Source organism: Pholcus phalangioides, unplaced genomic scaffold (genome assembly GCF_987345545.1).
Source record: "Pholcus phalangioides strain wild (caught in Gottingen) unplaced genomic scaffold, Ppha-v1.0 ptg000021l_1, whole genome shotgun sequence".
Lineage (NCBI taxonomy): Eukaryota > Metazoa > Arthropoda > Arachnida > Araneae > Pholcidae > Pholcus > Pholcus phalangioides.
The window spans coordinates 4,596,364-4,608,549 of record NW_028301614.1 but is presented as its reverse complement, the minus strand read 5'-3'; the positions used below and the strand labels follow the sequence as shown (position 1 = coordinate 4,608,549).

Below are 12,186 nucleotides of genomic sequence, written 5' to 3'. Positions count from 1 at the left end.
GCTGTATTGCTTATTGCAACGCAGTGCTTATTATGCTTATTGCGTATTGTGGTGAATTGCGTTATTATTGTGCTTTGCTTAATGCGATACATTGCGTATTACTGTGCTTTGCTTAATGCGAAACATTGCGTATTGCTGTGCTTTGCTTAATGCGATACATTGCGTACTGTTGTGCATTGCATATTGTGCTGTATTGCTTATTGTAATGCAGTGCTTACGGTATATTGTGGTGCATTGTATATTATAGTACTTTGCCTATTGCGATGCATCACGTATCGTGCTGTATTGCGTATTGTGGTGTATTCCTTATCATGGTGCACTACTTATTTTGCTGTATTACGATGGTGGTGCATTATACACAACAGGCAAAATGCCCAACGAGGTGGTTGAGAAGAAAAGATGCCCATAACAAATGTGGATGTCATATATCTAAAAAATACAGCAACCCAATTAAAAATTCAGTTAAAATCAATATATATACATGATAAAATATTATATACAATGCCCATAAAGAATACTTATGGTCGTCTAATTCTAAGTATGAATAGCTTCTCGATTTACCTCATTGCATATACTGTTGCACTGTTTATTGTGCTGCATTGCGTTTTGTGCTGTATTTCTCACTTGGTGCACTGCATATAGCGGTGGAATGAGTATCGTGCTTTATTACCGATGGTGGTGCTTTGAGTGTTGTGATATACCGCATATAGTAGTGCATTCCTTATTGTGATGTATTACCTATCATGGTGTATTTGTATATATTTTCTTGTTTTCTCATCTATTTTCGATATTTCATTCTTTATTTTGGATGTCTTGTCTCTTTCTCATATTGAATTCTCAATGTGTGCTTCCGTTGCGTATATATATATTCTTGTATTTTATGTTTGTTGATGATTTTATTTTTAACGTGTAAATTCGATGAATTATTATTATTATTTGCTTTTCTATTAATTCTCATTACTTGTATTTTTCGTATCTTTATGTCCATGTGTTTCCCATCTCTGTATTGGGCTCAGCCTGTTGAGATGTGTAAATAAATAAATCAGGATGGATGCATCGAATATTATGCTGTATTTATGATGGTAGTGCATTACTTATCGAAATCCGAGTGGGAATTGGCATAGGGAATCCAGAGTGGGACTGGACTGGCAATTGAATGACTATTTTACAGGCATTCGCAGTGCCTGGGGAATATTTTTCTTTGTAATTAACGAAGATTTGACGAGTAGTTAGGTCCATTGGAGGAGTTGGGGGGTGGACGCCGAAGGCGTCTGGGAGGGGGGGGTCTTTGTCCCCCTGGTACAAGTATAAAATTGGTAATAAAGAGAACAAAAAGAAATCTACACGTACAGTACCGGCCGTTAATAAAATCACCAGTTAACTACATAAGCCGCTTTATGAAATCGAATCGCTAAAACGAAATCAAATCAATAACAATCACATTATAATATTTACGATAAAAACACCTTTTTAAAACGTCGCACCAGCACAAGATAGGTTTGTAGTACGTTCTAGCCCACCTTTTCCTTGATTTTTGAATTCAAATATTTCAGCGAATATTGCCGTTGAAAGAAGAGAATTTTTGGGCTCAGAAGAGACAAGGCATGAACTTTCTTTTTGGAAGTTCTTTTAGAGGTGTGACGTCCATCGAATCCTACCCCTTGGGCTTATGTGGACTGTCCCGGCAGGTGCAGTCGAAACATCTGCCGGTTGGAAACACCTGCTCTTGTAGAGGTAGTACGCCGTCGTCTAACCAGAGATAAGGAGAGAGAGAGAGAGAGAGAGACGAACCGAGATAGAGAATGGATGTGCGGCCAACGTGGTCGGAACTAAAGCATTTAACTAAAATGTAGAATATACATATATTATTATTACTTAAAATTAAAAATTATTTAACCAACAATAATGATTTGTTACATCATTGGTGAAAATTAGTTCACCACTACGCTACACAGGACATGAAACCGTATACCCATTGTATTTCCAGTCTCAAAACTCGTACAGGGTGATTTCTGAACACATTTTGAATATTTTCTTTAAATTGGAACCATACATCTACGATGAACGGTTGACAAGATGAAGGCCGAATTGTGATTTACGGGACACCCTGTATAGCGAAAGTTAGCCCCTTGAGCTGATGAAAAAAGTCCGGAGAAAGTCAATAATGAAAAATGATTTATTTTCAGGCAATCAATAGTTTTAGATTGCTTTGTATGGATGGATCACTGGCGTAGAAAGTTGAGCGCTGACACTCAAATTGAAGTGATGATTATCCACAAATAGCTCAAAAGCTATCGCGAGCTTCCGAATTGTTTAACCGGCCTCTGTATTGGTTTCGAGAACGATAGAGCTCCTCGAGTCGTGTAGCGAGCGATGCAATTTCTTTTTTAAGCTCGTGCAACTTTGAAGAAGGCAGAGGAGAGAGACACCTGAGAAACGACAGCATTGAAGCTCGAAGCTTCTAATATACGATCAGCTATCTGAGCTAAAGAATCAAGAGGATCCCGGCAAATCGACAAAATTTGTTGAACACTGACGGGTAATCTTTGATGCCACAACGTGCTCAAAACATCACCACCGATTGTGTTATTGGACAAGTTTCACATCTCGCAAAGTAGTTGGTACGGTTTTTTGTCGCATAGCTCGCACTCATGAAAAATATATTTCAAGCGAGCAGTTTCAGAATAAGAAAATCGAGAAAGAATGCGTTTCTTTAGAGCCTCATATAAATCTTGTGTGGGAGGATTATGTACTAAATCATTCACGTAAGACAAGATTTTTGTGTTGAGCACGGAAATCACAGAATGAAACTTCGTCTTATCCGCGGTAATGCCTGCCGTGATAAACTGAGATTCCACTTGGAGGAACCATAAATCAACGTCGGCTTCCCAAAATGGAGGCGCACTGAATCACGAAAGTGAAATTAAATCCAAGTTAGGGCCGAGAGATATTAATGATCCGTAGAACGCACGAGCCCGAACTAGAACAGTTGCTTCAGAAGGTTATATCCAGTTGTCCAGAGGTATCCGTAATAGAAAGGGTATTTTTGTAGTCACTATTATATGGATGCATCACTTGCGTAGAAAGTTGAGTGCTTACACTTAAGTTAAAGTGGTGATTTATCCATAGATAGCTCAAATTTGACTCCACAATAATTGTTTGATTCCAGATAGCGACTGCATGTAAAGTTTATTAATTTGACGAAACACATGGTATGTTACACATGTAAAAAGAAATGAGAATGCACGGACACATAGAAATAGCATCTTGACTCTGCAAGAAACGAAAGCCTTCTCTTTCAAAACAGCGGAAGAGAGGTAAAGAAAAGACAAGCTCATGAAAACCATGTGTTGGCAGATTTATGATAATGGAATGCCAACACCTACGCACGGTGGACGAGATGAAGACCGAATTAGGATTTACAGGACACCATGTATAGTGAAAGTTAGCATTTGAAATTGATGAAAAATAACAAGTCCGGAGAAAGTCAATAATGAAAAGTGATTTTATTTCTCACGCAATCAATAGTTTTAGATTGCATTGCATAAATCTGATCATTTTCTTCCAATGTAGTGTGTTGTGATAGAGCCGCATTTTAACTTTTTCCAGGGAGGGGGCAAAGCACATGTACTAAATGTATGTATGTATACATTTGTATATATATAAACAATTTTTAGTGTATTTTCAAAATCCGGGGGGGAGCAACGCCCTTCCCCCCCCCAAAATGACAGGTTCGTGTTGTGATCAATTTCATGGTGTTTGTGAATAGTTTTTCGATTGACAAAATCAATAGAAACAACAATTAATATACTTTGCAGTACTAAACATGGAATGTGCCTCACCTTAGATCCATAGAAAGGCAGTGGTCCTCCCCAAATGGCACCCAAGCTCGTAGCTGCCAACATTGCAAAAACTGCTTCTTTCCTATTCGACATGTAACCTGGAATGTTTAGATCCAATAATGTTAATCGATCAAAATAAGCACAATAACATTAACACCCCCCCCCCCACACACACATGAGATTATTGCATATATTTTGTAAGATAAAAACATCAATTTTTCCAATAGAGGATAAGATATATAATTTTGAGGCAAGATTAAGCAGTATTCCACACATGACCATATGAAACCTTGTTTCAATGCGATAACTGACTACTTGTCTAAAAAAAGCGAAATATCCGGAAGTGATAAGTGCATATTACTGACTGGAATATAGCCCGACACTAAAAGCTTAGGTTCAGTTCATCAGCCTTAGGAAAACCAAAGGGGTCACATGCCCTGAAATGAGTTTATAAACTCTCCATAACTTGCGTGTGACCTCTTAAAGCTAAAACGATGTTCTAGTTTTACAACTGAATGTCCTTTTTATTCAATTTCTGAGACGGTTTTAGAATATATCATCAGATTTCATTGTCTTCGGCAAAAACTATTCTGCAAAAAATTGGTCTAAAGTAGAGGGTGCATAACCTCAGGCCCGCCAAGGTGTTCTATCCGGCCCGCGAAAGGCGTTCCGGTAGAAAAGTATTAATACACACACAACACGACAAATGCATAGGCTGGCCATATTTCCTCTATAAAAAAAATAAGGGAAAACCATGTGCATACGGGATATCACCATTAAGTATAGTTTTTAATTTATAGCCAAAAAAATTTTCGAAGGCAAGCAAAATTGCCCTTCTTTCGTTGTATTCTTTATATACATATATATTTTCTTCTTCGTGATTTATTGTTGAACATTTTATTTTACTTAATTTTGTCGTACAATATTTTACGTATATTTTGCATTTTAGTGGATTTTACGTATATTAATGGATGCATATTAATGGATTTTACGTTATTTTAATTTCCTGTGAACGTTTCTCATTTCCTATTTATTAAGTATTTTTATCTAGTTTTAGCAATAGTGTTAGTATGCCTCGACCTCGACTAGTGTTGTGTAGAGTTTGCGACAGGTGGTTTCCCTGATCTAGGGGTATAGTAGCTGATAGTTTCAATTGTAAAGGCTGTTTGGATTGAGCAAGGTTGGAACTCGAGGTCGAAGCGTTACGGAAAAAACTTAGGGTTCTAGAGGGTCCTGTTATAACGGAGCCACTTGTCGTCGAGCCACCTGTTGATGAAGAAGCAATCTCCACGAACAACGACAGTTTAGAGGGCGAATGGGTGGTTGTGGATGAGGTAGAGGGGGATAGCGATAGGGGTTTAATCATCGTCGATGTCGATTCTATGGTTAGGGAACTTGGGAACAGAGTGTGTAGGGATTTTCGGGGTTTCGAGCGCTGTTGTCTTCCTGGGGGGGGGGGGATTAGTAACGTTCGAGACGTTTTTCAAAAGTTGCCCTTGCGGTTGATTCTGTGGGTGGAAACGAATCAGGTAGGAGCGAATATTAGTGAGTCTCTGTCAGAATACCAGCATATACTTTTATCCACTTTTATTACATACTTTTATTAGGGAGGTGGGTTCAGATGTGGCAGTGATTCCAGTGCTGCCAAGGGGTGGTAGGGGGTATAGGAGTAGGATACACCAATTCAATTTAGGCCTGAAGGACATTTGCTCCTCTCTGGGGGTCACGTTCTTAGAGCTTCCAGCATTTACCGACAGGTGGCTTTTTTGGGATGGGATCCATCTAAATAGGAGGGGGGGGGGGTCTGGGAGGTTTACGATAGACTTAGGTCAGGTTTGTTACTCCCAGACAACGTATTCGGAAATGCGGTTTAGTTAATGATAATCACAATAGTACTGACGGGGAATTCCCCATCTCTGACTTGGATGGCTTCTCGATTGACACTATATCACCGGGCAAATTAAAATGTGTGCTAATTAATGCCAGGTGCTTGGGTAGTACGATTTTTTAGAAACTATGATAGTTGTGGAGGGCGTGGATCTTATAGCCATTACAGAATCTTTGGTAAAAGGTGGGGATGAATCTTTCTTACACATTTTAGGATGATACGATACTTTTTGGAGAAACAGATATGTTAGGTGATAGGAAAGGGGGAGGGTGTAGTGTTGATATACGTGAAATCATGTTTGAATGCTAGAGAGTGTAACGTCCAGAGAAGTGATATTGAAACTACATGGGTTGAGCTTGAAAACAAAAGACGTCATAAACTCATTGTTGGGGTTCGTTACAATCCGCCGAATATTGATCCAAAATACATCGCCAAACTTCATGATGAAATTTCCTACGTGTGTATGCGTAAGAGGGTTGTAATACTTGGGTATTTCAATTATCCGGGTATATTTTGGGAGAATCTTTCAGCTAGAGATCAATATCATAGGGACTTTCTTAACTTGGTGGTTGATAATTTTTTCATCAGCATGTATCAGAAGCCACTAGGGGTACTGCTATTTTGGATTTGGTTCTTACTAGTTCTGAGAATCTTGTTGAACGTTTTGTTGGGGGACGAGTTTTCTTCCAGTGATTATCGTGTCGTCAGTTTTGACTGTACCCTTTCTTTGGGTGAGGTTGATAACAAAAGACTGGTTCCTTGTTTTCGGAAAACTAACTTTGATGTTTTGAGAGGAAGGTTAGCGGAAGACCGGTTCGAATGAGTAGGAGTGGTAAGTCATTCGGAAGAATTTAGTACGAAGCTGTGCTCTGATTTGCACGGCGTCATACTCTTTGTCCGAAAAAAGCGTGTTTGTACATCGCACCCTGTATGGTTCACGGATAGAGTGCGTAACCTTTATCTTGAAAAAAATAGCATTCAGTAAGTAATAAAAGTGGACGACGTGACATAACATTGTTTACTGATAAAAGATCGCTGAAGAAAGTGATAAGGGATAGTAAAAAGGAAGTTGAATCTAGGTTGGCAGATAACATTGACTCTGACCAAAATCATCTTTGGATACGTCAATAATGAATGTAAGGGGCAGTTGGCCCCTCTCGATAGGAGGGTCTAGGTTAGAGAGCAATGTAGGCATGTGTAGTGCTTTCAATGACTTTCGCTTCAGTTTTTAATGACGATAATGATATTCAATATACGGTGGGGGGTGTTGCATGGGGTAATAAAATCTTCAACAATATTCAAGTGGAAGACGTGGAGGTCCGGAATCTTCTACAAAATGTATGTGCAAGCAAATCACCAGGACCAGATGATATCTATCCTAGGGTCCTCAGGGAATGTGCTAATGAATTGTTGGGGCCAGTCGCACAGACATACAGGAGTAATGTTGCTGAGGGTATCGTCCCAAGGGATTGGAAACTTGCTAATGTTGTTCTGATATTTAAGAAGGGTAGTAGAGAAGTTGTGTCCAATTATCGTCCAGTGAGTTTGACGAGCTCCCTCTCGAAAATTTTTGAAATTATCATCAAAAGGCATCAAAAGGTCTGTGAAGTGGATAGACGAGAATAATGTATTGTCGGATAATCAGCATGGGTTCAGGAAGAGAAAGTCATGTGGGACTAATCTCCTTTGCTTCTATGATCATGTGACGAAGGGTTTGGGTAAGGGCAAAAATGTAGATGTTGTTTACCTTGATTTCCAGAAGGCATTCGATCGGGTCCAACATGGTAAACTCTTGAAGCGTTTACACGAGATTGGAATTGGGGGCAACTCTTGCTGAATTGGATAGAATCGTGGTTAAGAAATAGGTCGCAACGAGTTGTGGGGAACGGGGAATTCTCTAATTGGACAGGCGTCAGAAGTGGAGTCCCCCAAGGAAGTGTCCTTGCACCCCCCCCCCCATACTTTTTTCACTTTTTATCGATAAACTAATCAGGGTATTGATGAGATTGTTAGATGACATGAAGTTAATAGGGGTAATCGGGAATCAAATCGATAGTGAGTTGCTCCAGACCAATTTAAACAGGATTGCAGCATGGGCAAATGAATGGAGCATGACGTTTAGCGTTGACAAGTGCATGGTCGCTCATTTTGGTTTGAACAACCTACGGTTCTCTTACGAGTTGAATGGTGTCACTATCCCGGATTCAACTAGGGTCACCGATTTGGGAATTCTCATTGACGAGCGGCTTAGGTTTCCTGAACATTGTTCAGCGGTGGTCAAAAAAGCAAATATAGAATGCTTGGTCTCATTTTCAAAAAAAGTCTCTTCGCGTTCTCCTAACGTCATTCTTCCGCTTTTTCGAGGCTTAGTTCGTCCTGGACTGGAGTATGCTGTAAGGTTTTGGAGACCATACCTACAGAGGGACATAGACTTGATTGAAGGGCAAGTCCTTATTGGCACACGGGGCTTGAGTTATGAGGAGAGACTTCATGTTTTGAATATGTTTACATTGGATGAACGGAGGTGTCGGGGAGATATGATCGAAGTGTTCAAAATTTTCAAAGGGATTGATCGGATGGACCATGAATTATTAGTACATCGTCAATCGACTTCTTTTACAAGGGGACATCAGTATCGATTGGTAAGAAACAATGCGAGGTTATGGAGTCTCAGGGAATTTTTCTCTAATAGGGTTGTTAATAAATGGAATAGCTTACCCCCGGAGGTAGTAAATTGTTAGACAATGTACACGCTTAAAAAGAAATATGATGAACATGTTGGGGTAAATCGAGAAGTTATCCATACTTAGAATAAGACAACCATAAGTATTCTTATGGACATTGTATAATATTTCATCATATATATATATTGTTTGTAATTGCATTTTTAATTGGGTTGCTGTATTTTTGAAACATATAACATGCATATTTGGCATGGGCATCTTTTTCTCAGCCACCTTGTTGGGCGTTTTGCGTATTGTGGCGTTGTATTTGTATTTAACCAATCCCTGTCAATCGCTAATCCTTTAAACTGGGATTGTAGTTCAAATTCTGTGGGTGAATACTGCCAAAAGTGTTTCACATTTTATAGGCTCCTACTCAGCTCTTCGGTATACGTTTGAATTGTATAATGGCACCTCTAGTTAGGATCGTTCCCTTTGCTTGTTAGTAATTCAAATTAATAGCTAAAAATATTTTCTAAAAATGCTGCTTCTGCTTGGGAGCAAATGCAGGGTGTCCCATATATTTGGACGAATTTCAAAAAAAAAAAATTAATAGTCGTACAACAAATTGGCGTACCAGATTGTGTACAATATTTCCTAACTAGGGCTAGGATTTTTTATATGGCCTAAAAACAGGCAGAATATAACTCCATAAAAAATGCATTTATACCCTTAAAAACAAAACGTGCCGTAAAAACCTAAAAATATCACAAAATAGCCTCACCATACGTGCTCGAGGAAATTACGGGAAATCATCAATCACTATCCAAAATGATGCCAAAAGCACACATACAGTACAAAATCGCTTGTCAAAGACTACGTTTTTCTTTTCTGTACAAATCAAAAACAAGGTAGTTAAATTTATCACCGATTGGAAAAAATCCTCAATGTGCAGCAATACATAAACAGAAGGAGGACCGGCAAAGAATAGAATATGACGAATAATTTGCGGTCCGGCAAAAAATAAATAGAAAAATGATTTGAGGATCAGCAAAGAATAAATAGATGAGTGAAACAATTGGCGGAACGGCAAAAAATATAAACACAGAAGAAATAATTTGTGGACCGGCAAAGAATAAAATAAGGCAAATAATTAAAGAACCGGCTAAATGTACATAGGTAGCAAAAATAATTTAACGACTTGCAAAAAATTGATAAATAAGAAAAATAATTTACGGACCGGCAAAAAATATTAGATAAGAGAAATAGTTTGCGTACCGGCAAAATTAGATAACAGAAATGACTTGGCGGTTGCGGCAAAGAATTAACAGATAACAGATATCTACTCTATAATATAAAATCACAAACTCGAAAAGGGCCTGTTTCTAAGCAACCGAAATTAGTGACGATTTTATGTTACGCAAATGGGTGACGGAAATCTGTTACGTTTTTGTGTTACGGAAGTCGGTTACGATTTTGGGTCGAGTTTTCATTTATCTCATGAGGACATCGGGAACCGCTTAACCTGTAGGGATCAAGTTTTGTGCATGTACCCAGAGGTATGTATACATCACCAGTGCTCCCAACACACAGGGTCCGGATACCCAGGGCGGGGCATTGGACAGATCTCTTTATGGGAAAATTGACAGGTTTCATTTTGAGACGAGGATGAATACTTGCTTCTTATTATGCTGTATTGCTTAACGTGGTGCCCTGATATAGTGGTGCATTGGTTTTTTGTTGTGTCCTTAGTAAAAGGCTGCTCTACTTATTACGCTGCATTGCTTATTGCACCGAATCGTGGATGGTGTCGCATTGCCTATTATGCTGTATTGCTTATTGTGGTGCATTGCGTATTATGCTGTATTGCGTATTGTGGTGCATTGCGTATTGGGCTGTATTGCTTATTATGGCGCATTGCGTATTGGGCTGTATTGCTCATTGTGGCGCATAGCGTATTGGGCTGTATTGCTTATTGTGGTGCATTGCGTATTGGGCTGTATTGCTTATTATGGCGCATTGCGTATTGGGCTGTATTGCTCATTGTGGCGCATAGCGTATTGGGCTGTATTGCTTATTGTGGTGCATTGCGTATTGGGCTGTATTGCTTATTGGGCTGTACTGCAAATAGTTGTGCATCGCTGATTATAGTGTATCGCTTGCTTATTGTGTTACAGCGGTTATAGCGTATTGTGGTGCTTATTGCGATGTATATTGCTTTATTGCGTATTGAGCTGTATTGCTTATTATGGTGTGTATTGCGCATTGTTATGCATTACGTGTTGTATTAAGTGATTTAAGATTAATTAAGATGCATTACGTGTTGTAATGCATCGCGTACTGTATTGCCTACTATAATGCAGTACGTATTGTGGTGTATTGCGTTTTGTGCTACATTGCGTGTTGTACGTACATCGTGTGCCGTATTGCTTATTATAATGTCGTGCCTACAGCTTATTGTGGTGCATTGCGATATAGTGAATGTGGTGCATTGCGTATTGTTATGCATCAATGCAGTATGCGCATTGTATGGTACATTACGTATTGTATTGCACCGCTGATTGTGTTGCATTGCGTATTGTGGTGCACCGCTGATTGTGGTGCATTGGGTATTGTATGTATTACGTAGTAAATCGTGTTCCGTATTGCTTATTCTAATGCCGTGTCTACTGCTTATTCTAATGCCGTGTCTACTGCTTATTCTAATGCAGTGTCTACTGTTTATTGTGCTGTAGGCCTCATTGTAGTGCACTGCAATATGGTGCATTGCTGATTGTGGTGCATTGCGTATTGTTCATTATGCATCACGTATTGTAGTGCATTGCATGCTGTATTGCTTATTATATTGCAGTGCTTATTCCGTATTGTGGTACATTGCGTATTGTGCTGTATTGCTTATTGTGGTGCACTGTATTGCATATTGTGCTGTATTGTTTATTGTAATGCAGTGGGAATTGCTATTGTTCTGTATTGCTTATTGTGGTGCACTGTATTGCGTATTGTGCTGTATTGTTTATTGTAATGCAGTGGGTATTGCTATTGTACTGTATTACTTATTGTGGTGCGCTGCCAATACAATGCTGATTTTAGTGCATCGCATGCTGTATTGCTTATTATAATGCAGTCCGATGCAGTCTGTATTGCGTATTGTGGTAAATTGCTTATTGCGATGTTTCGCTGATTGCAGTGCATTGCTGATTTTGCTGGTTGTTGATTTGTACTGTTATTCATAACGTACTGTAGTGCATAACGTGCTTTATTGCTTATTGTAATGCAGTTCTTATTGCGTATTGAGGTGCATTGCGTATTATTCTGCTTTGCTTGATGCGATACATCGCGTTTGCGTATTGTGGTGGCTGCAAATTATACTGTATTGCTTATTGTGGTGCACTGCAAATGGTGGTGCATTACTGATTGTAATGCATTGCGTATTGTAGTGCATCGCGTGCTGTATTGCTTTTTTTATGAGTGCTTATTGCATATTAGGGTGTATTGCTTATTGCGGCGTACTGCAAATAGTGGTGCATTCCATATTGTAGTGCATCGCGTGCTGTATTGCTTATTGCAACGGAGTGCTTATTGCGTATTGTGGTGCATTGCGTATTATTGTGTTTTGTTCAATGCAATACATTGCGTACTGTGGTGCATTGCATATAGTATTGTATTGCTTATTGTAATGCAGTGCTTACGGTGTATTGTGGTACATATTATGGTACTTTAGCTATTGCGATGCATCGCGTATTGCGCTGTATAGCGTATTGTGGTGCATTCCTTATCATGATAAACTACTTAT

The 12,186-nt window shown here is 39.1% G+C and overlaps 1 protein-coding gene across 2 annotated transcripts in view; it reads right to left on the bottom strand.

Moving 5' to 3' along the window:
- Positions 1-12,186, bottom strand: part of LOC149070524 (acetoacetyl-CoA synthetase-like) — a 76,005-nt gene that overhangs the window by 29,697 nt on the left and 34,122 nt on the right. For both annotated transcript variants that reach the window (XM_089249089.1, XM_089249090.1), the window contains exon 7: positions 3,843-3,940. In XM_089249089.1, coding sequence (XP_089105215.1) covers positions 3,843-3,940 — 98 coding nt within the window. The remainder of the gene's footprint in view (positions 1-3,842; positions 3,941-12,186) is intronic.